The following is a 27955-nucleotide window of genomic DNA, read 5'->3' as shown; positions in this document are numbered from 1 at the left end:
ATTTCGTTACGATGGGACTACATTCAGGCTAGTAGCCAATAGCTTTGGTCTAGGAATTTGATCTGAGCATGCGTGGGACTTTGTCTGATCGGAATTCTCTACAAACGATCGGACAAAGTTCGATCGGGCCATGTTGTCGGAAAATTTTATAGCCCAGCTCTAAAACTTTGTTGGTCGGATATTCCGACGGAAACAGTCCGATGGAGCCCACACACGGTCGGATTATCCGACAACGCGGTCCGATCGGATATTTTCCGTCGGAATGTCCGACCGGGTGTACAAGGGCTAAGGCCTTGTATGCAACCTAAGCCTAGGGTCCAGAGTTCACCAAGACACTCGGGAATAAATCTGATGACCAGTCCAGAAACACTGCAAGGTACTTCACTTTACTAGTAATGTTGTTTGGTAGAACAGGTTTGCTTTAATTATAATTTAGGGTCCAACTCAAATTTCTTTTTAAAGCTACCCCATGAGGTATGTTTAAAAAAAAGTGCAAAGTTGTTGTTGCCACTCCACACAACAGTCTGAACCCAGCCTAAAGCCTTGTACACACGATCGGAGAATCCGTCGGAATGCGCCTTATCGGACCGTGTCATCGGATAATCCGACTGTGTGTGGTATGCATCAGACTGATTCCATCCGAATCTCCGTCGGACCCAATTTTCCAACATGTTGGAAATATTTTCTGACCAACTGGTTTGATTGGACATACTCCAATCATGTGTAGAGAATTTTGATCGGACGAAGTACCACGCATGCTCAAATTCCTACATCAAAGCTATTGGCTACTAGTCCCATCGTAACGAAATTACGTCATCACGTTCTGAATGATCGGATTTTTCGACAACGTAGTCTGACCGTGTGTATGCAACAGTTTCGGACAAGATCCGACGGGCAAAATCTGACGGACAAAATCCGACGGATTTGGTTGGCAGAGTGTCCGACCGTGTGTACAGGGGCTAAGAGTAGAAATCGCTCCAATGTCAATAGGAATAAATAATACCATAAGCTTGGTAGTCAGTGGGAGCCAACAAATTACATAGCAACGGTTGTCAGTAGAAAGAGGATTAGTGCCTCATCATTGGTATTGGTGGGAGGAATAGTGCCTCATCATTGGTATCATGCAAAGGCATAGTGCCCTATCATTGGTGTCAGGAGATGGAATAGTGCCTCATCATTAATTTCGGTGGGAGGAATTATGCCCCACTGTTGGTTTCAGTAAACGTAATGATGCCTCATTGTTGGTGTCATTGGGAATAGCACCCCAGCATTGGAATCAGTGGAAGGAATAGTGTCCCATTATTGGTGTCAGTGGAAGGAATAGTGTCCCATCATTGGTGTCAGTAGAAGGAATAGTGTCCCCTTATTGGTGTCAGTGGAAGAAATAGTCATTAGTATCAGTGAGAGGAATAGTGCCCCAAGGGTCATATAAAGGCTAATGGAGGGCCACATTCAGCCCACAGACCAAAGTTTGGATACCAAAAATGACCAATAGAGGGAAGCTCAGGGTTTATTTCCTTGATACTAAGCCTGATTACCTCATAACTTTCATTTCAGCTCAGTAACAAGCATACCAAGCTTTAAATAGTCAGCTCTGTAAGAAGTTTATCATGACTAGTGCTATTTTATCACTCTGTGATTTTATTATCTCATATAAAACAATATAACAGTCAGTTCATAAAGATAACCACACTGGTTATAAACCTTTAGGGCCAGTTCACTCCAGGAATCGCACAGGAACACAATTGTGTCGAGTGTCTCTAAAGTTTAAACCTGTAGAGGCTTATAAAGTGTCGCCTATGGAGAATTTACACAATTTTAAGACTTGACATGTTTGGTATCCCTTTATTTGACACGACCCCATCTATTTTATTTTGCTAAAGAATATGCGTTTAATAAACAGTTATGAAAAAAAAACATGCAATATAAATAATCACAACTGCCATCATTTTATTCTAATGCCCCATACACACGATCGGAAATTCGGCCAGCAAAAGACCGATGAGAGCTTTTGGTCGGAAAATGCGACCGTGTGTAGGCTCCATCGGACTTTTGCTGGCCAAATTCCTGCAATCAAAAGATTGAAAGCAGGTTCTAGATTTTTCGGTCAGAAAAAGTTCAGATCGGAAATTACGATCGTCTGTACAAATTTCGATGCGTAAAATTACCTACGCATGCTCGGAAAGCTTTGAACTTCATTTTCTTGGCTCGTCGTAGTGTTGTACTTCACCGCGTGCTTGACGCTCGAAAGTTCAGAGAACTTTTGTGTAACCTTGTGCATTCAAGGCAAGCTTGAGCTGAATTCCGTCGAAAAAACCATGCAAGTTTTTTATGATGGAATTTCTGATCGTGTTTACGCGGCATAAAGGGTATCAACTTTCAGAAAATATATCATCTTTTGGGGGTAAGGCAATACCCAGCAAAAAAATTCAGATTTTACCGTGGTGAAAAAAATTTGCCCCAGTGGACATGTGATTAATCTGCTTATATTTTGCCATCCTGGTTCCTCCCCCCTCGTTGACATACTAATGAAGCCTTTAACCATTTCAATACCAGACACTTTCTCCCCCTTCTTACACAGGCCAATTTTCAGATTTCAGCGCTGTAAATGCTTTGAATGACAATTGCGCGGTCATGGAACACTGTGCCCAAACAACATTTTAAAATTTTTTTTAAGACAGATAGAGCTTTTTTGTTTTTGTTTTTTAGCGGGTCAGCGGTGTTGGAGGTAGAACACATCCTCAAAGGGAGAAGAAACCACCGGAGGGAGAAGACCGGAGTAAGAAGACAGCAGAGGGAGAAGAAACCACTGGAGGGAGAAGACTGGAAGAAGACGACACGTTGAAGCTACGACAGGGGGCATTCTTCATTTTTAATAAAGGACTGTCAAATACCGTATTTTTTTGTAACACTACACTGCTTTTTTTTTTTGGGTGAATAGGTAGGGGCACTCATTCACATGGGGGGGGGGCGGGATCTGGGGGTCCCATTTCTTAAAGGGGGCTTCCAGATTCTGATAAGCCCCCTGCCTGCAGACCCCCACAACCACCGCTCAGGGTTGTCAGGAAAAGGCCCTTGTCCCCTCCATTTCCTGACCTGCCAGGCTGCATGCTTGCATAAGGGTCTGCTATGGATTTTGGGGGGGCCCCATGCCATTTTTTTTTTAGCATGGGGGGCCCCTCCAAATCCATATCAGGCTCAAAGGGGACCCTACACCACTTCTTTACATTCAAATGTCATGGGGGAACCCCGCTGACAGCTGATGACTCATCGGTGGTTAAAGATGCAGCAGCTGGCTTACCACCTTGCTCCTTAACTACCAGCTATATACAGTGTGTTTACAATGTGTTTAAAGAGGGAAAAAAGTAATATGCAAAATGCATGAAAACTGCATGCAAAAACACATAAAAGATAAGGATGTAAAAATGCAAAATGCACAGCAAAATTTGCCTGTAACACACATCAAGCGCAGCCTGTATAGATGTGAACCTAGACCTAATCACTACTGGGTTTTTTTTTGATAAACAAATGAAAAAAAGACTGAAAATTTAGAAAAATAATTCTTTGTTTCTGTTATAAAATTTTGTAAATAAGTACATTTTCTCCTTCACTGATAAGGCTGCACTGACGGGCACTGATAGATGGCACTGATATGTGGCACTGATGAGCACTAATAGGCAGCACTGATGAGGAGGCTCTAACAGGCATCACTGATGGGCACTGATTGGCATCACTGGTGGGCATCACTGAGGAGGTTGCACTGATGATCACTGCACCGATTATCAGTGAAGACCCCCCCCTGTTAGGAGGGCTGCTTAATGGCTCTCCTCTACTCATACCCTATCAGCGTGAATAGAGGAATAGCGATAACTGGCACTTCCTAGTAACACTGTGATCAGCTGTGATTGGACACAGCCGATCACATAGTAAAGAGCCTATGTCATGGGCTCTTTACCATGATCGGAGATGCGGTGTGTTGGAGAGACACGCCTCACTACCAATCTCTGCTCTGCAGCAAGAATGGGAGAGCCAGCGCTTGACCGTCATTGTGCTACAGGCCGGGGCGGGAAGGTGTTATAAAAAAAAAAAAACTTTCATTACAAAACTAATTTTACATTCAGTGACATCATCGGAAGCTGATATTGGTTGGTGGGAGGGGCCAGCAGGGCGATGTAAATGGCTTCCTGAATAGATCAAAACACCTAGCCTTGGTACTCCTCTCAAGAGCCCTCACCCCTGGTGCAAGCAGTGGGCTGACTAATGGGAGGAGTTATGCAAATATCAAAATGCAATGGGAATTTGTATGTATACACCCACTGTCTGCTGTCAATCACAAGGAGAGAGCAGACCTGATAGGAAACTACTGTCAGGCTCCACCCACAAAAGAGTCCTTGGTTGTCGGTGAAACTATCAGCTGTGGAAGCTGACAGCGTCCTTATCAATTAGTGGTAGGTGGGGAGGAGAGGAGATAGCATAGGAAAATATGCCTTTCAGCTACACAAAACTGCATAGAGACAGGCATTCTGCCTATCTCTGTACACCAACTTACAGTTGTTTTTAATTACCTCCGGCTTCATTATCTATGAAGTGGAGGTAATCATTTTTGAATTTGGTACATCAATAGCGCCATTTCGTAAAAGTGTCCCTACTAAGGACTACCAGAATCTGCCGCACATATCGGTCAAGCTACCAAATGAATTTCTCAAGGTCTTTTAGTTATAGATATAGATTATTCTGCTCTATAAATACATGCTACATGCACCATAAACATTCTCCTTTACCCTTATCCTTGCCACGCTCCTCTCTGAATCATTCTCCTTCCCTCCTATCCACCGCCATGTTTCTCTCTGATCACTAACATTCTTTTCTATCAATGCCTCTTTCACCTCTCTAAGCCCTTGTACACACGGTCGGAGAATCCGTCGGAATGTGTCCTATCAGACCGCGTTGTTGGATAATCCGACTGTGTGTGGTATGCATCGGACTGATTCCGTCGGACCCAATTTTCCAACTTGTTGGAAATATTTTCCGACCAACTGGGCCGATCAGACATACTCCGATCATGTGTAGAGAATTTTGATCGGACCAAGTGCCACGCATGCTCAGATCAAATTCCTACATCAAAGCTATTGGCTACTAGCCTGAATGTAGTCCCATCGTAACGAAATTACGTCATCACGTTCTGAATGATCGGATTTTTCGACAACTTAGTCCGACCGTGTGTATGCAACAGTTTCGGGCAAAATCCGACGGACAAAATCCGAAGGATTTGGTTGTTGAAATCTCCGACCGTGTGTACAGGGGCTAAGATTGTTCTCCTCCACATCCCTCCATACCTTTACTCTTCTTTCATTGATCAAAGTTCACTGCCATTCCCTCCATGCACAGCTCTCTGACTGTGTATACATTGTGGCCCAATGCTGGGGCGGGAGATGTTCATCCTTCCAGGCTCCTCCTCATCTTCTTTCATAAGGCACATCAGAGTCAAGAAGGAGCTTAGGGGAAGCTTCCCCCGTCTCTGTTTGACTACCATGACAGGTGGTAAGGGATGATGTGGGCGTGGGCGATTGAAGCAGGGCAGCAGCTGGATGCCCAGCGCTAGCAACGCTACTGGCGCCCCTCCCTCCACATTACACCAGCTGCGCGCAGGGCACGTGACCTCTCTGCCCACCCCTTATCCTGGACCTGGGACATGTGGCCCAGCTGCCTCCGGCCCATTGGGCAAATGCCCACTGTGCCCTATGGCCAGGACAGGCCTGGAAGCCTTTATACCAGGCTTTCTCAACATTTTAACCCTAGAGGAACCCCAAAAATATTTTTCAGGTCTCGAGGAAACCTTACTAAAATCAATTCATCAGGGGTCAATAGAACAATGCCCCTTATACTGGTGGTCAATAGGAAGAATGTTCCCCTTTAAAATGGTGCTCAGAATGCCACCCTTAAAGACAGCTTAAAATATATTTGGTGTTATGCTGCTGGCTTTACTAAGTGATGCTTAACCTTGAACCCTGTAGGCATCATCAAAAAGGTGGTTCATTAGCCACAGCTCAATGAACCCCCTAGCAACCTCTGGAGGAACCTCAGGGTTCCACGGAACCCTGGTTGAGAATGACTGATCTATACTTTTAGAGGAGAACCAGAATTTACCAGCGGCCACTATGGGGGTAGCTACTAGTTCATTTTTAAGGGATTTACCAAATTCCCCCATTTGTTGCATATGGATTATATACAAAGCACTATAGTAAGTATGGAAACTGTCTGCAATATCTGGAGTAGCGAACTTCATCTCCCCTTCTTTGTCCCTAATTTTGGGGATATAGGTCCTGTTTTTCTGCTCCTTTACTCTTCTCGCCAGCCACTTCCCTGACCTATTTCCCCACAGATGTCTCTCCTTATTTATTTTATAAAAAGTTGTTCTCCTTTCTTGTTCCAAACTTTCTTCAAGTTCTCTTTTTTTTTTTTAAGATCCTGACTCTCCTGGAGCCCCCTAGGTCTAGTTTTCTGCTCCAGCTCCTCGATCTCGCTATATAGTTGGACTTTCCTTTTCTCTCTTTCCTTCTTTTTCCACGCTCCAATCCCAATCAAACTTCCCCTAATGACTACCTTGTGTGTCTCCCAAATAGTAGCCCTGGAAATTCCCTCTACGTCATTAAGCTCAAAGAAGTCCTTTATTTCCTGTTCTATTTTATTACCTACATCCTGTTCTTGAATAAGTGAGTCATTCAACCTCCAGGTTCTCCCTGTCCTGTTATCACCCTGTATTTCTAATTGAATTTTTATGGGGGCATGGTCTGAGAGAGTAATTGGTTTGATTTCCGCTTTTTTCAAGTTAGCCACTAATTGATGATCTATTAAAATATAATCCAGTCTTGCAAAGGTTTTATGAGCTGCTGAGAAATGAGTGTAGTCACGGTCTTTTTGATGGCTTATCCTCCATGCGTCTTGTAACTGCGCCTTGGTCAGTGCTTTGTTTACCAATCTATATCTCTGTTCTACCACTCGTGCGCCTCCCACCGAGGTATCCATCTTTGGGTCTAAACACCAATTCAGGTCTCCTGCTATAACCACTTTACCAACTCTAAACTCTTCTAATTTATTCAAAACTTTCCTTAAAAATTTATCCGGATTTCTGTTTGGAGCATAAACATTTACTATAGTGCATTGCATCTCCCCCAATTTCCCTTTTATAAATAAATATCTGCCCTCTGGGTCAGCCAGCCGTTCACCAATTTCAAATCTTGTTAATCTATCGAAGCCAATGGCTACTCCTCTTGAGTGGGCTGATGGTGTGTCCCCATACAACCAAAGTGGGAATTGAGCTGATGCCAATTTTATCCCGGAGTTGTTGGTGATATATGTCTCTTGAAGGCATATTACATTCCCTCCCATAAATTGAAGTTCTTTGTTAATTTTATTCCTTTTTTCCCATGTATTTAGTCCCCTCACATTAATGACTACCATTGACTGCTTCTTTCTTTGGTTCGTCTGGCTGTGTATGCTGACCCAAAGGGCCTCCTACTGAGGAACAGAGAGGATGCAAGAAAAAAAAAAGAGAAAATCCCCCCCAAAAAAAAAAACCCCGACACTCCCCCCCACTCCTGCCCCCACCCCAACCCCTTCCCCGCAACGCTATCCCCCATAGGGTTGTTCGGAGACCCCCCCTTACTTCGTTGTTCATATGGGCAAGACACCTATCTCGATGGAGTCTTTTCGTTCCCATATTTCACCCAAGGGCTCACTCCGGTAGACCTCTGCGGACCTCCTCCAGCCCTCCCAACACCACCCACCCCCTCCCCTCACCCCCCTCCACTCTCCTCCCCCTCTTACTTTCTAGCACTATCTTTTAACTACCACCTCTTCATTTAACTCCGTTCCTCTCCCCCTCGTCCATCTTAACTTTCTTTGCCTAGGCCTTACTTCCTTAACTTCCTCTTCCCATCCTGGTAGCTGGGGAGGAGATATGTCTAACCTTTCGCAGAACCCTCTCAAGTCCTCTGGAAATCGCAGGACTGCAGAACGACCATCTTTTTTCCCTTTCAGACAGGCAGAGAAGCCCCATTGATAGGCTATTCCTGCTGCTGCCATCCGTTGAGTTAGGGGTTTTAATAGTCTCCTTCTAATCAGTGTTTCTGACGCAAGGTCAGAGAACACCTGTAACTCTACCCCCTCAAAAGTCAGGCCTGGTAATGTCCTCAATTTCCCCATTATTTGCCCTTTTTCTTCTGTGTAGTGTAGCCTCACTATTACATCCCTTGGGGACTCCACCCCTGCTGTCATCCGCCTTGTAATCCTGTGTATTCTATCTACCTTTATAGTCTCAGAGGGGTCCCTTTCTAACAACGGGTTAAATAGCTGCTGCACAATATTACCTAACTCCCCGCTACTGTATTTCTCTGGGAGCCCTTTAATTCTCACATTTTTCCTCCTGCCCCAGTTCTCTTGGTCCTCTAATCTATACTGGAGATTTCTGTTAGTTCTCTGCAGGTTTGAAACTTGTTCTGTAATCTAATCCAGCCTTGAGTCCTGTTTATCTAACCTATCTTCTATCTCCTCTACTCTCTCTAACACAAGACCTATGTCTGCCCTTACTCCTGCAATCTCAACTTTTAGGGACTCCTCCATTTTGGCGAACATCTCCGCCAACATTTCCTTTATTGTCGGGGCTTCTACTTCTTGGCTACTTGATTGGGCACCAACTTCCCTTCTAATATCCTCTTCTTCTTCTCTTTCTTCTTCCCTTTCCAGAGGGGCTCTAATGCTAGTCTGTGGATGATTGCCTACATTTTTTGATCCACTCGCCTTTACCCCACCTTTACTTTCTTCCGGTATTCTCTGCTTATTTACTCCTGATCTCCTTGCTGAACCCGACTTAGGGCTTCCTTGTCCTTCTATTGTGCTGGTATTATTTGCCAAATACCGCTGGATACCTCCTGGACTGGTCGCCGGCGGTATATTTTTTCCTATTTTTGCCTTCCCTCTCATTTTCCCTGTTTTAACCCTCCCAGTTCTATTTCCTTTTTCGTCCACTCCTCTCCCTCCCATCTTATCCCCCGATCTCCCTCTCCTCCACTCAGGGGCAGTGGAAGCAAAGGAGGGCGGACAAGAGGGCGGTAACAAATAGGACCAGTCCCGTTTTCCTTAATTATACCTCACCAGGCTAAAAATATGTTCATATAAGACAATGTTAACAGTGTCCTATTATATTTTTATTACTCCAGTCCCTTTCACATATTTGTCCTCTTCCTTCCTCCTGTAGCTTAAATTTCCACGGTTATCAGTATAGCGCCCTTTTCTCATTGATGTCCTCTTTGATTCAGTCCTGCTTTCTTTCCACAATACTCTCCGGGTTCACTCCACATACACACCGACTTGTGCTTTATTGAACAATGCTTAGCAATATTATCTTTGCTCCTTATTAGCTGGTCTTTGAGAGGATGTTAAGTGGGTAATCGGTACAGGGCACTTCCAATGTCTCTCCTCTGCTGTTTATCCGGGATGCAGTTTTTAGAGATAAAGCGGAGGAAAGGAAGAAACAACAAACAGAAAAAAAAAAAAACCCTATATAGAGGGAAACTGCGGGGATGCTCAGCAGTTAATTTGACAGTCTGTCCCGGAAAGGAGTCTATATAGTTCTTTACTTTCCTTTCTCTGTTACTTTAAAGGATTTTCCCCTCCCTTCTCCTCCTCTTTTGTTTCCTCATATAAAGGCTGTAAAGGCTTAAGGGCAACTTGTGGTTTACCTTAGTTCATACAGTAGATGCTATAGTGCCATTGCTTATTTAGATGCAGCATATTATAATATACAGTATAATATCACAGTTCCATTTGCCACTCCAGCCCTCTGTTGTGATATTATATTTATCCTTTCACCATACATTAACTCACGGTTTGATGACTTTTAAGGGACACTTTGGTGGTTGTAGTCTCTCAAAATCGGCAGGTGCGTTCCGCAGGAATTCTGTTAATGGAAGGCGTCTTTTCCAGGGTCTGTATTGCTCTCCACGGGCGTCCCGCCTGCTGGTCACCACCAGTCTGTCCCCTTAATGGATTCCGTCTCCAGCCTCCGGTCCTCCCTTTCCTGCATGCCGGTCTTACAGTGCTCAGGAGCGTCTCCCTGCTTACTCTATGCCGCACATTCTGTCATCAATCCCGCTGGGCGATCCGCAATTCCAGCGCGAAGTTGGAGGGGAGGAGAGGTCAGGCTCTCGCTGCAAATTCTTCCGGGTAGCGTGGCGTGGCTGTCAGTTCCGCCCGCTGCTCCCCCGCTTCACCGCGGTGGCAGATCTTTCCTGCGGGAACTCCAGCCTGCGAGAGCCGCGTGAGGAGAGGTAGGGGGTGGTGGCGCTCGGTCGGGCGGTCAGGGGAACAGCAAAGCGCGTCTACGTCATGGTGCTCCGCCCCCCAAGAGCACCTGTTCTCAATTTTAGTTTGTCTGGGAGGAGCCTTATTCCTAGGCTAATGCCGCGTACACACGGGCGGAATTTCCGATGTAAAAAAGTCTGATGGGAGCTTTTCATCGGACATTCCGACCGTCTGTATGCCCCATCAGACTTTTCTATTGGCATTTTCGACGGAATTTAGATAGAGAACCTGTTATCAATTTTTCCGTCGGAAATGCCGAACGAGGAAAAGCCTGGCCATGTGTACACGGCATTAGGCTTTATGCAGGGCTGCAACTTTAAACCCTACCCCTTGAGATTAAGCCCCACCCAGCTTAAGCCACTCTCCTGCCATTCAGCTGATAGCTGGTAGAGCCTCTGTCCCTCTAAAGCCTGGCTGTTGGTTTCATAGTTTCCAAGCTAAATGAAGAGGGATGAGCACTTGACTCTTTGACCACCATTGTGATGGATGACTCTTGACCAGGAACTCTGGTCAATGTTTGTATGTTAAGGCACCTTGGGATTCTAGAGGCAGAGGGGTGAAATCTAACCAGGTGTAAAGACAACTGTGGATACCTGATGCACTATATGAAGACTAAGCGATTTCTGTCTGACCATAGGTGCAATTTAACCCCAACTCTAAGCCCTTGTACACACGGTCGGACATTCTGACAACCAAATCCGTTGGATTTTGTCTGACGGATTTTGTCCGAGACTGTTGCATACACACTGTCGGACAAAGTTGTCGGAAAATCCGATCGTTTAGAACGTGGTGACGTTATTTCATTACGATGGGACTACGTTCAGGCTAGTAGCCAATAGCTTGCCATTCAGCTGATAGTTGGTCGAGCCTCTGTCCCTCTAAAGCCTGGCCGTTGGTTTCATAGTTTCCAAGCCAAATGAAGAGGGATGAGCACTTGACTCTTTGACCACCATTGTGATGGATGACTCTTGACCAGGAACTCTGGTCAATGTTTGTAAGTTAAGGCACCTTGGGATTCTAGAGGCAGAGGGGTGAAATCTGACCAGGTGTAAAGACAACTGTGGATACCTGATGCACTATATGAAGACTAAGCGATTTCTGTCTGACCATAGGTGCAACTTAACCTCAACTCTAAGCCCTTGTACACACGGTCGGACATTCTGACAACCAAATCCGTTGGATTTTGTCCGATGAATTTTGTCCGAAACTGTTGCATACACAAGGTCGGACAAAGTTGTCGGAAAATCCGATCGTTCAGAACGTGGTGACGTTATTTCGTTACGATGGTACTACATTCAGGCTAGTAGCCAATAGCTTTGGTCTAGGAATTTGATCTGAGCATGCGTGGGACTTTGTCCGATCGGAATTCTCTACAAACGATCGGACAAAGTTCGATCGGGCCATGTTGTCAGAAAATTTTATAGCCCAGCTCTAAAACTTTGTTGGTCGGATATTCCGACGGAAACAGTCCGATGGAGCCCACACACGGTCGGATTATCCGACAACACGGTCCGATCGGATATTTTCCGTCGGAATGTCCGACCGGGTGTACAAGGGCTAAGGCCTTGTATGCAACCTAAGCCTAGGGTCCAGAGTTCACCAAGACACTCGGGAATAAATCTGATGACCAGTCCAGAAACACTGCAAGGTACTTCACTTTACTAGTAATGTTGTTTGGTAGAACAGGTTTGCTTTAATTATAATTTAGGGTCCAACTCAAATTTCTTTTTAAAGCTACCCCATGAGGTATGTTTAAAAAAAAGTGCAAAGTTGTTGTTGCCACTCCACACAACAGTCTGAACCCAGCCTAAAGCCTTGTACACACGGTCGGAGAATCCGTCGGAATGCGCCTTATCGGACCGTGTCATCGGATAATCCGACTGTGTGTGGTATGCATCTGACTGATTCCATCCGAATCTCCGTCGGACCCAATTTTCCAACATGTTGGAAATATTTTCTGACCAACTGGTTTGATCGGACATACTCCGATCATGTGTAGAGAATTTTGATCGGACGAAGTACCACGCATGCTCAAATTCCTACATCAAAGCTATTGGCTACTAGTCCCATCGTAACGAAATTACGTCATCACGTTCTGAATGATCGGATTTTTCGACAACGTAGTCTGACCGTGTGTATGCAACAGTTTCGGACAAGATCCGACGGGCAAAATCTGACGGACAAAATCCGACGGATTTGGTTGGCAGAGTGTCCGACCGTGTGTACAGGGGCTAAGAGTAGAAATCGCTCCAATGTCAATAGGAATAAATAATACCATAAGCTTGGTAGTCAGTGGGAGCCAACAAATTACATAGCAACGGTTGTCAGTAGAAAGAGGATTAGTGCCTCATCATTGGTATTGGTGGGAGGAATAGTGCCTCATCATTGGTATCATGCAAAGGCATAGTGCCCTATCATTGGTGTCAGGAGATGGAATAGTGCCTCATCATTAATTTGGGTGGGAGGAATTATGCCCCACTGTTGGTTTCAGTAAACGTAATGATGCCTCATTGTTGGTGTCATTGGGAATAGCACCCCAGCATTGGAGTCAGTGGAAGGAATAGTGTCCCATCATTGGTGTCAGTGGAAGGAATAGTGTCCCATCATTGGTGTCAGTAGAAGGAATAGTGTCCCCTTATTGGTGTCAGTGGAAGAAATAGTCATTAGTATCAGTGAGAGGAATAGTGCCCCAAGGGTCATATAAAGGCTAATGGAGGGCCACATTCAGCCCACAGACCAAAGTTTGGATACCAAAAATGACCAATAGAGGGAAGCTCAGGGTTTATTTCCTTGATACTAAGCCTGATTACCTCATAACTTTCATTTCAGCTCAGTAACAAGCATACCAAGCTTTAATTAGTCAGCTCTGTAAGAAGTTTATCATGACTAGTGCTATTTTATCACTCTGTGATTTTATTATCTCATATAAAACAATATAACAGTCAGTTCATAAAGATAACCACACTGGTTATAAACCTTTAGGGCCAGTTCACGCCAGGAATCGCACAGGAACACAATTGTGTCGAGTGTCTCTAAAGTTTAAACCTGTAGAGGCTTATAAAGTGTCGCCTATGGAGAATTTTCCCAATTTTAAGACTTGACATGTTTGGTATCCCTTTATTTGACACGACCCCATCTATTTTACTTTGCTAAAGAATATGCATTTAATAAACAGTTGTGAAAAAAAAAACATGCAACATAAATAATCGCAACTGCCATCATTTTATTCTAATGCCCCGTACACACGATCAGAAATTCGGCCAGCAAAAGACCGATGAGAGCTTTTGGGCGGAAAATGCGACCGTGTGTAGGCTCCATCGGACTTTTGCTGGCCGAATTCCTGCCATCAAAAGATTAAAAGCAGGTTCTAGATTTTTCGGTCAGAAAAAGTTCAGATCGGAAATTACGATCGTCTGTACAAATTTCGACGCGCAAAATTACCTACGCATGCTCGGAAAGCTTTGAACTTCATTTTCTTGGCTCGTCGTAGTGTTGTACGTCACCGCGTTCTTGACGCTCGAAAGTTCAGAGAACTTTTGTGTAACCTTGTGCATTCAAGGCAAGCTTGAGCGGAATTCCGTCGAAAAAACCATGCAAGTTTTTTATGATGGAATTTCTGATCGTGTTTACGCGGCATCAAGGGTATCAACTTTCAGAAAATATATCATCTTTTGGGGGTAAGGCAATACCCAGCAAAAAAATTCAGATTTTACCGTGGTGAAAAAAATTTGCCCCAGTGGACATGTGATTAATCTGCTTATATTTTGCCATCCTGGTTCCTCCCCCCTCGTTGACATACTAATGAAGCCTTTAACCATTTCAATACCAGACACTTTCTCCCCCTTCTTACACAGGCCAATTTTCAGATTTTAGCGCTGTAAATGCTTTGAATGACAATTGCGCGGTCATGGAACACTGTGCCCAAACAACATTTTAAAAAAATTTTGAAGACAGATAGAGCTTTTTTGTTTTTGTTTTTTAGCGGGTCAGCGGTGTTGGAGGTAGAACACATCCCCAAAGGGAGAAGAAACCACCGGAGGGAGAAGACCGGAGTAAGAAGACAGCAGAGGGAGAAGAAACCACTGGAGGGAGAAGACTGGAAGAAGACGACACGTTGAAGCTACGACAGGGGGCATTCTTCATTTTTAATAAAGGACTGTCAAATACCGTATTTTTTTTGTAACACTACACTGCTTTTTTTTTTTTGGGTGAATAGGTAGGGGCACTCATTCACATGGGGGGGGGGGGCGGGATCTGGGGGTCCCATTTCTTAAAGGGGGCTTCCAGATTCTGATAAGCCCCCTGCCTGCAGACCCCCACAACCACCGCTCAGGGTTGTCAGGAAAAGGCCCTTGTCCCCTCCATTTCCTGACCTGCCAGGCTGCATGCTTGGATAAGGGTCTGCTATGGATTTTGGGGGGGCCCCATGCCATTTTTTTTTAGCATGGGGGGGGCCCCTCCAAATCCATATCAGGCTCAAAGGGGACCCTACACCACTTCTTTACATTCAAATGTCATGGGGGAACCCCCGCTGACAGCTGATGACTCATCGGTGGTTAAAGATGCAGCAGCCGGCTTACCACCTTGCTCCTTAACTACCAGCTATATACAGTGTGTTTACAATGTGTTTAAAGAGGGAAAAAAGTAATATGCAAAATGCATGAAAACTGCATGCAAAAACACATAAAAGATAAGGATGTAAAAATGCAAAATGCACAGCAAAATTTGCCTGTAACACACATCAAGCGCAGCCTGTATAGATGTGAACCTAGACCTAATCACTACTGTTTTACATTCTTTTCTATCAATGCCTCTTTCACCTCTCTAAGCCCTTGTACACACGGTCGGAGAATCCGTCGGAATGTGTCCTATCAGACCGCGTTGTTGGATAATCCGACTGTGTGTGGTATGCATCGGACTGATTCCGTCGGACCCAATTTTCCAACTTGTTGGAAATATTTTCCGACCAACTGGGCCGATCAGACATACTCCGATCATGTGTAGAGAATTTTGATCGGACCAAGTGGCACGCATGCTCAGATCAAATTCCTACATCAAAGCTATTGGCTACTAGCCTGAATGTAGTCCCATCATAACGAAATTACGTCATCGCGTTCTGAATGATCGGATTTTTCGACAACTTAGTCCGACCGTGTGTATACAACAGTTTCGGGCAAAATCCGACGGACAAAATCCGACGGATTCGGTTGTTGAAATCTCCGACCGTGTGTACAGGGGCTAAGATTGTTCTCCTCCACATCCCTCCATACCTTTACTCTTCTTTCATTGATCAAAGTTCACTGCCATTCCCTCCATGCACAGCTCTCTGACTGTGTATACATTGTGGCCCAATGCTGGGGCGGGAGATGTTCATCCTTCCAGGCTCCTCCTCATCTTCTTTCATAAGGCACATCAGAGTCAAGAAGGAGCTTAGGGGAAGCTTCCCCCGGCTCTGTTTGACTAGCATGACAGGTGGTAAGGGATGATGTGGGTGTGGGCGATTGAACCAGGGCAGCAGCTGGATGCCCAGCGCTAGCAACGCTACTGGCGCCCCTCCCTCCACATTACACCAGCTGCGCGCAGGGCACGTGACCTCTCTGCCCACCCCTTATCCTGGACCTGGGACATGTGGCCCAGCTGCCTCCGGCCCATTGGGCAAATGCCCACTGTGCCCTATGGCCAGGACAGGCCTGGAAGCCTTTATACCAGGCTTTCTCAACATTTTAACCCTAGAGGAACCCCAAAAATATTTTTCAGGTCTCGAGGAAACCTTACTAAAATCAATTCATCAGGGGTCAATAGAACAATGCCCCTTATACTGGTGGTCAGTAGGAAGAATGTTCCCCTTTAAAATGGTGCTCAGAATGCCACCCTTAAAGACAGCTAAAAATATATTTGGTGTCATGCTGCTGGCTTTACTAAGTGATGCTTAACCTTGAACCCTGTAGGCATCATCAAAAAGGTGGTTCATTAGCCACAGCTCAATGAACCCCCTAGCAACCTCTGGAGGAACCTCAGGGTTCCACGGAACCCTGGTTGAGAATGACTGATCTATACTTTTAGAGGAGAACCAGAATTTACCAGCGGCCCCTATGGAGGTAGCTACTAGTTCATTTTTAAGGGATTTACCAAATTCCCCCATTTGTTGCATATGGATTATATAACTTGGAAAAAATGGAAATGTTTTCATCCTCATCATGGCATTATTTGCACTGTGGGCTCACCATTGTCTTCTTTATTCAGAGGTTGTAGATGTTTGGGAGGTAAATCCGGATCTCTCTCCATGTTCCAAGACGGGAAGACTCGTTCTCAGGATATTCAGCAGTTGAGTTTTACTGATTGGATCACCACATTGTAGAGCGCCATCTGTGTTCAGGAGAATGAAATGGAGCTCCTTCTGAACGTTCCCATCACTGGGCTGTAAAGGAAGGTTGTCCAGTAGATGTTGGCTCACTTGATGTGCTCTGTCCGTGTTCGCTGATCTCAGCTGTAGATCCTATGTGAGTGAACATACGTCAAAAACGAATTAATTATAAAGGGCCAATATACACCAAAGTAATATTCAGCTGTAAGGGCTGGGTATGTGCGGCCGTGGGTTCATGACTGGGGTCCGGTGCGTGTCTCTTCACCAGTTAAGGTGCAATTCAGGTCCACATTTTTGCCTAAATTCGCCCCTGAACCAGACCCAAAGACGCACAGGACCCTTTTCCAATGTGCTCCGCAGCCGCCCGAACCTGTGTGATCTGGCTCCATTTAAAGCCGGTCACACTCGTCGGTCATGCAAATTGGATGCGGAGAAACCCACACCCAGTTCTCATATATGTGAACCCGGCCTCAATGAAGCGGCGGGTCCAGGGGGGGGGCAACGGGGCAATTGCCCCCTCCGAGAATATGCCCAGCGGGTGCCAGCGCGGCCGGTTCCGCGGGTACAATTGCGGCCGGTTCCGCGGGTACCCGCGGCCAGTTCCGCAGGTACAATATCGCGGCCGTTTCCGCGGGTACCAGCGTGGCCGGTTCCGCGGGTACTCGCGGCCGATTCCGCGGGTACAATCGCGGCCGATTCCACGGGTACAATCACGGCCGGTTCCGCGGGTACCAGCGCGGCCGGTTCCGCGGGTGACTGTGAAGAGTGGACGGGTGAGGGGGGGCAGCTGGGCGGCTTAGGAGGGCTGCTGGCCAATCAGGAATCCAGCGGGCAGGGGAGCAGAGAGATGACATCATCTCTCACTGCCCTGCATCCCTCCAGTTCCGCCCTCACTGTGCAGGAAGCTGTGTGCAGCAGAGAGATTACATCATCTCTCTGCTGCCTATCTTCACTCTGGACTCAACAAAAGAACACCTTAGCAGAAAAGTGACACAGTAGCTGACAATCCGCAATGTGTGGCAGGCTACGTGGCAAGTGGCAATCCGAAATGTGTGGCAGGCTACGTGGCAATCCGCAATGTGTGGCAGGTGATGTGGCAAGTGACAATCCGCAATGTGTGGCAGGCTGCGTGTCAATCCGCAATGTGTGGCAGGCTGCGTGTCAATCCGCAATGTGTGGCAGGTGACGTGGCAAGTGACAATCCGCAATATGTGGTAGGTGACGTGGCAAGTGGCAATCCGCAATGTATGGCAGGCGACGTGGCAAGTGACAATCAGCAATGTGTGGCAGGTGAGGTGGCAAGTGACAATCCGCAATGTGTGGCAGGCTACGTGGCAATCCGCAATGTGTGGCAGGTGATGTGGCAAGTGACAATCCGCAATGTGTGGCAGGTGACGTGGCAAGTGGCAATCCGCAATGTGTGGCAGGCGACGTGGCAAGTGACAATCAGCAATGTGTGGCAGGTGAGGTGGCAAGTGACAATCCGCAATGTGTGGCAGGCTACGTGGCAATCCGCAATGTGTGGCAGGTGACGTGGCAAGTGACAATCCGCAATGTGTGGCAGGTGCCTGTGTTACATCAGAGGGGTGCGGGGTCACCCATACGTCACAGGGAACCCCGGGTTTCCCCTTGCATCAGAGGGGGGTGGGGTCAGGTGACGGGTGGCCCCGCCCTCCGTATATAAGAAATGTCAGGCTGCCGGAATCCTTGCAGTGTCTCCTCTGCGGAGACAGAAGAAGGATGGATACGCTGCGCTGGATGAGATGAGCCATCGCTGGAGAGATGACCGTCCGTCGCTGGATAGCAACAGTGGATTAGCACCGCTGGAATCTTTTTTTTATTTTTTTTTTATTTTTAATAAAGGAATTTTTCAAAAGTGTGTTTGTCTTATTTAACTATTTTTTACACTTTCTTTGTGAAATGGTAGGGGTACTTTTGTACCCCCTTACCATTTCAAACAGGGGGGGGCCGGGATCTGGGGGTCCCCTTGTTAAAGGGGGCTTCCAGATTCTGATAAGCCCCCAGCCCGCAGACCCTCACAACCACCGGCCAGGGTTGTGAGGATGAGGCCCTTGTCCTCATCAACATGGGCACAAGGTGCTTTGAGGGGTCACAGACCCCCAAAGCATCCTCCCAATGTTGAGGGCATGTGACCTGGTATGGTTCAGGAGGGAGGGGGGGCCGCTCTCTCGTCCCCCCCTCTTTTCCTGCGGCCTGCCAGGTTGCGTGCTCGGATAAAGGGTCTGGTATGGATTTTTAGGGGGACCCCCACGTCAATTTTTTTTTACATTTGACGCGAGGTTCCCCTTAATATCGATACCAGACCTGAAGGGTCTGGTTATGGATATTTAGGGGGAACCCCACGTCAAATTTTTTCTTAAATTTGAGGCAGGGTTCCCCTTAATATCCATACCAGACCTGAAGGGCCTGGTAATTGAATTTGGGGGACTCCCACGCTTTTTTTATTTATTTATTTATTTATTTATTTTTATCAATGACTTTCAATGAGTGTTCTCTGTATTACGGAGCCGACAATTCATAATAGCTGCGAGTGATTTTAAAGGACTTTTTTTCCTGCATAAATGACACTTTGTGCAGGGACAGTTCTAAGCACCAGAAACATGAGCCCCTTCACAGGCATACTATAGACAACCCCCCCCCCCCCCCCCCTACGAAATTTAAAGGAATATTACACTTTTATTTTTTCACTTTAATCATTATTAAAATCACTGCTCCCGAAAAAACGGCCGTTTTTAAAACTTTTTTTTGCATTGATACATGTCCCCTGGGGCAGGACCCGGGTCCCCAAACACTTTTTAGGACAGTAACTTGCAAATTAGTCTTTACAATTAGCACTTTAGATTTTAAACGTTGGAGTCCCATAGACTTTAATAGGGTTCTAAAGTATGCTGTATACTAGCTCCATCGAATCTTCTTTATACATTCGACAGACACCATAAGCCTTCAAAGACAGATTCGATCGTAATTCATGTGGATTTTCGGACGAATGCAATTTTTGAACGAAAAACGAAATAAATAAAAACGAATTTCGGGAGTAACTAAATAAATTAAGTTTTCGGACGAAAACAAAATTACAAAACAAAATATTTTACTCTGCACATGTCTAGTAGAGACATAGTAGCTGGCAGATAGTGCCACATGGGATGGTAAGGCAAATGGAATGCTACACACTTGAAAGTGTCAAATTCAACCAGGAGCTTTAGTTGTGCATCAATGCAAAATTTGGTTGTTTATTTTTAGAGAAGATCTTTTATATTCCATTCCCCACCACATGATTGGATGATTAAAGTGACTTTACTTCACATTTTAAAAAACTAAGTCCATGTACCCATCATTTAACACTTTGGTGATCAGATTCTTTATACAGCACTTGCTAATGATGTGTTTTAGGCGTTATAATCTTAAAACTTTCTAATATAAAAGTATATCTTTTTTTTTTTTTTACAGACAATGCAATGGATCTTAAGCTATTTCTTGAAAATCTGGGCCTAGAAAGATTTATAACATCAAATCTGAGGCCGCGTACACACGCGCGGACTGTTTGCCCAACCTTGTTCGTCAAACAGTTTCGGCAAACAGTCCGCTCAAAATTTGCATGAGCGGACTTGCCCACACACGAGCGGACTGTTTGACGAACAAGGTTGGGCAAACAGTTCGCTCAACTTTTGAAATGAACGGACTCGCCCACGTAAGGAGGAGGCAAATCCGCCCATTTCGAGCTCAACATGGTATATGTCACATGGGTTGGTCACATGGGTTGATGTCACATGGGGACTATGACATCGTAAGGGGGCGGGGTCACCATGTGACCAACCCATGTGACATATACCATGTGACACCGCCCCATTGTCACTATATAAGTGACCGCACAGCGCGGCTCTGGCATTCCGGCCGGAGAGAGCGACGTGTCAACATCTCCTGGAGAAGAAGAAGAAGAACAAGAAGAAGAACAAGAACGGAAGGCGGCGACGGCGACAGCGGCGACAGAAGACCGGGCCACCGCCTGTAAAAGAGCTACAAGAAGGCGCGGTGGCCCGGCAGAAGAACCGAAGGCGGCGACAGAAGAACGGAAGGCAGCGGCGACAGAAGACCGGGCCACCGCCTGCAAAAGAGCTACAAGAAGGCGCGGTGGCCCGGCAGAAGAACCGAAGAGGGGGACAAGACCCCCGAAGTCGGGAGAAGAGGCCGGCGGCGGGGAGGAAGAAAGCCGGACTCCTCCGCTAGTAAAAGAGCTACACACACATAGCGGAGGAGTCCGGCGAGAAGACCCCCGAAGACGGAAGACCCCCGGAGCTGTGCAATAAAATATTTTTTCTCGTGTGTTGTGTTTTTTTTTTGGGGTACTTTTATTTTACAGGTGAATGGGTAGGGGTACATTGTACCCCATACTCATTCACATAGGGTGGGGGGCCGGTATCCGGGGGCCCCCTTCTTAAAGGGGGCTCCCGGATTCCGATAAGCCCCCCGCCCGCAGACCCCGACAACCAACGGCCAGGGTTGTCGGGAAGAGGCCCTTGTCCTCATCAACATGGGGACAAGGTGCTTTGGGGTGGGGGGGCCGCGCGGCCCCCCCTTCCCCAAGGCACCCCCCATGTTGAGGGCATGCGGCCTGGTACGGCTCAGGAGGGGGGGCGCGCTCGCTCGCCCCCCTTTCCTGGCCGGCCGGGTAGCGTGCTCGGACAAGGGTCTGGTCTGGACTTGGGGGGAACCCCCACGCCGATTTTTTTCGGCGTTGGGGTTCCCCTTTAAGCCCATTCCAGGCGGCGGAGCCCGCGACGTCTCCTTCGCGGGCCCCGCCTACCTGTACACGCGCTCGAAATGGGCGGACTTTCCGAGCGGGAACAGTCCGCTCATTTCGAAAGTACAGCGGACAAGCCCACACACGGGCGGACTGTTCGCTCAAACACAGTTTCAGCGGACAGTTTTTCGGAATTTCCGAAAGACTTTGTCCGTCCAACTGTCCGCTGAAACTGTCCGCTGAAAGCCCACACACGAGCGGACTGTCCGCCCAAACACTGTTCAGCGGACAAGGTTGGGCGAACAGTCCGCCCGTGTGTACGCGGCCTTACACTTAAAGAAGTCCTGGATATTGGCTCAGAGACCTGTAAGAAGATTGAACCTTCAGAGAATGTTTTCTGGTGCTTCTTACAAAGACTTTTTGCTCTAAATGTAACTGCACGGGTACTAAATTCAAGAGACACGGAACAAAATAATGACAATCAGAATTTTACTTTAGATGACTTACTTGATAACAATGATAGTACAACAAGTGCAGTAAACCCTCTTGATGTTGTGTGTGCTCTCCTCCACTGCTCAGACAAGTTTCTTCAACAGGAGATTATAAGAAACATGTCCATGTGCCAGTTTGCTGTGCCTCTGATCCTCCCTGCTGTTGATTCAAATAGTCACACCTTTTTGCTGTTTGGTTTGAGAGATATTGTGAAAAGGTGGATACCAAATAACCAAAGACAACAAAAAGAGTATGCTGAAGAAAGTATAGTGCAACATTCCATTCCTGTTATCTCTTTTGTGAGGTTGGGGGAATATAGTTTATCAAAATCTAAAATACTAAATCAAGTCCTCAGCCCAGAAGAGCAAGCTCATGATTTTTTTGTACATCATGATATTAATGGTGGGGACGTAAATAGAAAAATTGCTGATGGATTGGTGGAAGTAGCCTGGTACTTGCCAGCTGGAATGGAATCAGATCTTTTCCATGACCCCATTACCATTACCAACCTGAGAGGAGACTTACAGAATAATAAGAAACCATTCTGTTTTCTTTCAAAAATCTCACAAACTGTGTTTATTTTTATTGAGGACAACAAAGCATTGGAGAGTCATCATTTCACAGATATTAACGTTTCATGCAAAAACTATTTTTTCATTATCAATCTCCAATCTTCCAAAATCATAGATGGAAAATTGAAAACATTTCTGACAAACCTGTCATGTGTGGAAAGCAGAAAATATCTTTTCATGATACATAAAGATAACAAGGATACAGCAAGAAAAAACATTGAATATTTGACAAAGATTTTTCCAGATCTAAAGCAAAACATTATAGTTCTAAATCCGAGAATTTCTCAAGAGAGGCAGATTTCAATAAAACTGCAAGTATTAATGAAGGAACTAACAAGTAAAAAGGAAAATACAAATGCTCTACAGGACATGGCACAGGTTGCATATGATGTTAGGATTGATGTTGACGAAAATTGTAAGGAGTGTAAGGACACAAGAACACTTGCCCTGGAAATTACTAAATCTATAGGTGATGTTGCTGTTTATAAGAAAGAAACAATGAAACTACAAGGAGATGCCTGGATAGAACTGGCCAAACTTGAGAAAGAACTCTGCCAAATGAAGAATCAAGGTAACCTATCTGGGCAGGCATACAAGTCCCAACTAATTAAGAGAATTGAAGATTTGCGTAGACAGCAAAGTCAGCAAAGACTCCCTGAAGACATGAAGAAATTTCTAGATGCACTCATTAGGATGTCAAAAGAAGTGTTGCCCTTTTTTTTGAAGTGGTTGAAATTCTATCTAGATGCAATATCTAGAGACAGTATCTTACAAGTTCAACAAACTGAAGAAAAAGGCCTTGGAAAAAATATATCTGACCGAAATCTGGGAATGGAACATTTTCTCCGTGAATTAGGACAGTTTTATGAGGCTGAATGCTTTATGAAGGAAAGCGGAGAGATCCAAGACAGGCAGAGGAAATTTCATCATCTTCCAGAAATTGGTGCTCGTCTCTTGTTGGATGGGTTCCCCTTAGAACTGATTGATGGGGATGCTTCCAATATACCCCTATGATGGATAAGTGATGTTCTGAGCAAATTGGACAAAAAGACAGGAGGAAAATGCAAAATGAGAGTGATATCTGTACTGGGAGTGCAGAGTACAGGGAAATCCACTCTTCTGAACACAATGTTTGGTCTGCAGTTCCCAGTAGCCAGTGGAAGATGTACAAAGGGAGCCTTCATGACTCTTCTTAATGTGAAAGAGAACTTCCAGGAGGAACTGGGCTGTGACTTCATCCTGGTGATTGACACTGAAGGATTAAGGGCTCCTGAGTTGGCTTCACTTGGTGACAGTAATGAACATGACAATGAACTAGCAACACTAGTTGTTGGGCTGAGTGATATCACCATAGTCAATCTGACCATGGAAAACAAGACAGAAATGAAGGAAATTTTACAGATTGTGGTCCATGCTTTTCTTAGGATGAAACAAATTGGAAAGAAACCCAACTGTCAGTTTGTACATCAGAACGTTAGTGATGTGTCTGCTAAAAGCAAGATCACGAGAGAGAATAAACTGCTCCTGGAGCAGCTAGATGAGATGACAGAAGTAGCAGCAAAAATGGAGAATTATAATGATATCACACAATTCTCTGAAATCATTGACTATGACATTGAGAGAGACAACTGGTACATTTCTGGCTTGTGGCATGGTGTCTTCCCCATGGCATCGATTAGCACTGGATACAGTGAAAATGTTAAGGAACTTAAAATGCATTTACTGAAATTTATCAAACAGAAACCACATTCTGATTCCTGCAGCATCAATGAATTCATTGAGTGGATTAGAAGTTTATGGAATGCTGTTAGACATGAGAAATTCATCTTCAGTTTTAGGAGCAGCTTAGTAGCTAAAAAACAGAGAATTTGATCAAGAATCAGACTTCTGGGGAGCAAGAACCTGAGCTTATGATGGATTTAAAAAGGAAAATAAACAAATTTTTACAGAACCAATCGCAGATCATGACAACATATCTTGAAGATTACTTTAAGAAAGATGATAAGTATGTGAAGTTGGTTCTACATTACCGAAATGAATTCATTAGTTATGTGTCAAGGCTCCGAGAGGAACTTGAATATTATTTAAACAACAAGTGCATGGAAGTCATCCGAATTCAAAATGAAAAAAATAAAATAGCATCCAAGAAAATTATCAGAAAAAGATTGAAGAGCGAGTTAGTGCTCTTCTGAAAGGATACAGACTTGAAAATAGAAAACTGAGTGTTGAGGGACTGGAATCTGAGTTTCAGATAATGTGGAACAAAACCGTACAGGAATTTAATCTGAGAGGTTTAAAGAGACAAAATATTGCTAGAAGCATGCTGGATCATTTAAAGAGAAACATGAATAATAAAGCAAGCTACATTAACCAGAAACTGGTTAAACTTGACAGTTTAGAAAAATACCAGGGTAGAGATTTTAAGTTGAAGGTTAAGCATCTCGAAGGATCATTTGTTAAAGTCCTCAGACAGAGATTTACTGAACAGTTCTGGGGAGAAGCTACTGCCATAGCTCTCAATATCATTGATAGATGTAATCGATATGTCACAAATAAGATTTCCACAAAAGAGGATTACGATGAAACATTCTGCCAACAGATGCTGGACATTGTAGACAATGGCCTCCAAGAAAAACGAGTGCAAAAGTTTTATTTCAAACCATCATTTGAACTCAGTATAAAACTTTTAGCTTTAGGGAAAGCAGCACCAATGTTCCAGAAAATGCATGAGGACTTCATCCAGGAAAATGATCCAAAGCTTTGTCTGGAAAAATTAAAACTTCTTTACTTGAACACATTTAAAGAAGTCTATGCTGACAAGGATGATTGCAGAGAAAGGGCTCAGAGATTCTGTGAATTCTGTCTGAAACCAGCACTGATTGGGTATGTCTTTTCAAACCTTGGAAAAGATATCATTGATGACATTTTACACAGTGATATTAAGGAAAATCCTAGAGATTTATTACACGCCTCTCTACTGACTGACCTACTGACACAGAACATGTTTCAAGAATATGTGAAATATTGCCTTCACTTTGAGATCTTTGTAAAAGACTGGATCACCAAGTACTTAACAGTTCATTACACAGAACCTGGAAGGTTGAACATGTTAATATCAAGCAGCTTAACAACTATTACAGACAAAGTCAGAGAGTCTCTTCTGAAAAGGTCTGTTTTAAATTGTACACAGTTGTCTGAAAGTTTAAAAGAATTTAGCAGGACCTTAAAGGATGATTTAGTCATCTCACAGAATAATATGGATGCGGTTGTATTTCCAGACACTGAGAATGTTCAGGAGTTCTTCCAAAATGTAAAGCTATTTTTACATGACATGGAAAGACAAATACTAACTAAACTAAGCAGCTATACAGTTGGGGATCTGCTTTCCAGGGTTTCCATAAAACCCCAAGATGAGCTGTTTAAGAAAGTCTTTGGATGTGGGGAGCAGTGTCCATTTTGTAAGGTTCCTTGTGAAGCCGGTGGTATTGGTCATAAAGAGCATTTTTCATCTGTTCATCGGCCTCAAGGGTTGGGAAGATATAGATTAATAGACTCTAAAATTCTTTGCCATGAGCTGTGCTCAACAGATGTTGTATCTAATGCAGAATTTAAATGTCAAGACACAGATGGGAAATTCCATCCTTACAAAGAGTATCGACAAATTTACCCTGACTGGAAGATCCAACCTGATCCAAGTATTGAGGCCTCCATATACTGGAAATATATTTTTAAGGAGTTCAATCAATCTTTTGCAAATGAATACAAGGCCTTACCTGCTGATTTACCTGAAGACTGGTACAAAATAACAAAAGAACAAGCTTTTGAGAGCATTAAAAGTAAATAAATAATAACATTCTCTTGCTTCTCCAAGGATGGTCACCTTCCTCCCTTTTGTAGCTCTAATTTGCCGATCCAGTAGAAGACACATTCTGTGATACTCAGCTTGACTTCATTTGTGTTAATGCCCTGTTTTTCTTTCCTGACATTCCATACATTTGTACATGTAATTCACTGTAAATTTTTGTGTTGAGTTTTCCACTGACTGTATGAAAAATATTGTCAAGCTTTAGGGTCAGAAATATTATCAATGGCTCTGTGACACCGTATTATTTTGGAAATTATAACCACGTGACACAGTTCCACCTTTGCGTCAACACAACTAATCATCATCTTAATTTCACTTATGTAATTATCACCTTAAATATAAACTCTAACAATTAACATTTTTAATTTGTTCCACTTTATTGTGTTAAATATACTGTTGGATGTTTGTATAATTAGCTTTATACATGATATGTACCTCAGAATCTGATTCATTTACATGCATTACAATATATTTTGTATGGAGTTGTGTTTTTTTTTCACTTTGTAATGCTTTCTACTCTTTAATAAAAGTGTTTGTATTAACAAAAATATATACGAATAAAAATGTTTTATTATATCTGGTAAATAGGTGCAAAAATACCTCTTGACCCTGCCGGAATTTATGTGCTACACTCTTATCATTTGTTCCTTGTTCTCTCTATACAACACATAGGAATAATCGACTTATTTGGAGGGTACCCTATTCATCTACATTTACATTTACAAAAGAAAACCCTCTTACTTGGACTTTACTGGTACCAGGGTAAGATGGGCACACAAAACCTATAAAATATATAAAGTTTATCACATATATTAAAAGTATTTTAAAACCATGAAAACATATTTCTTAAAGGGGTTGTAAACCCTCATGTTTTTTCACCTTAATGCATCCTATGCATTAAGGGGAAAAAACTTCTGACAGTGACCGGCCCCCTAGCCCCCCCCCCCCCCCGTTTTACTCACCTGAGTCCTGTAATTCTCAACACTTGATTGGATAGATTTATAGCAGCACAGCCATTGGCTCACGCTGCTGTCAATTAAATCCAATGATGCAGGCATCAGGGGGTGTGGCCGAGTCCTACACTCTGCGTCTATGGACGCAAATACTAGACTCGGGAGCGCGCCTGCAAGGTAACCCCCCCCCCCGGGAGATCGCTTCTCCTAGGGGGTTATCCAATGCAATGAGGAGCTACGAGTCACCGGGGGACCCCACAAGAGAATTATTGGAACGAACTTCACAGTGGAGGTAAGTATGCCATGTTTGTTATGTTTGTTATTTATAAAAAAAAAAAAAAAAAAAACGAAGCTTTACAATCACTTTGAAGTGAAAATAGGCCATATTAATATCCTGTAACGAAGTATCTTTGCTGCATGATCCAAAGACATGGCCTACTAAAAAAAAAAAGAAATACAAATAATCAACATATCATATATTATATAGAGTCTACATATATCTCCTACATTTGCTATGTCACATCGCTTTAAGAGTATGATTTCGGGATGGTGACAGAGTGTGTGGTGTGAATACAACACTTGGTTTAA

The 27955-nt window shown here is 44.4% G+C and overlaps 3 protein-coding genes across 3 annotated transcripts in view; 2 read left to right on the top strand and 1 right to left on the bottom strand.

Annotated features, from left to right (window-relative positions):
• Positions 1-16945, bottom strand: part of LOC143923468 (up-regulator of cell proliferation-like) — a 34283-nt gene extending 17338 nt beyond the window's left edge. Inside the window, exon 1 of the mRNA XM_077447154.1 lies at positions 16587-16945. Coding sequence (XP_077303280.1) covers positions 16587-16647 — 61 coding nt within the window. The 5' untranslated portion in view covers positions 16648-16945. The remainder of the gene's footprint in view (positions 1-16586) is intronic.
• A 4872-nt stretch (positions 16946-21817) lies between these two features.
• On the top strand, positions 21818-23563 carry LOC143923467 (up-regulator of cell proliferation-like). Its single transcript, XM_077447153.1, has one exon. The coding sequence runs from the start codon at positions 22097-22099 to the stop codon at positions 23561-23563; it is 1467 nt and encodes a 488-aa protein (XP_077303279.1). The 5' UTR covers positions 21818-22096.
• Positions 23564-23617: 54 nt separating this feature from the next.
• On the top strand, positions 23618-24421 carry LOC143925634 (interferon-induced very large GTPase 1-like). Its single transcript, XM_077450099.1, has one exon. The coding sequence runs from the start codon at positions 23618-23620 to the stop codon at positions 24419-24421; it is 804 nt and encodes a 267-aa protein (XP_077306225.1).
• The last annotated feature ends 3534 nt before the right edge of the window (positions 24422-27955 follow it).

This window comes from Lithobates pipiens, unplaced genomic scaffold (assembly GCF_037356315.1).
Source record: "Lithobates pipiens isolate NorthernLeopardFrog02 unplaced genomic scaffold, aLitPip1_a1.2 Scaffold_22, whole genome shotgun sequence".
NCBI classification, from domain to species: Eukaryota; Metazoa; Chordata; class Amphibia; order Anura; family Ranidae; genus Lithobates; species Lithobates pipiens.
The sequence above is the reverse complement of the archived record's forward strand: the minus strand, read 5'-3'. Positions and strand labels throughout refer to the sequence as shown.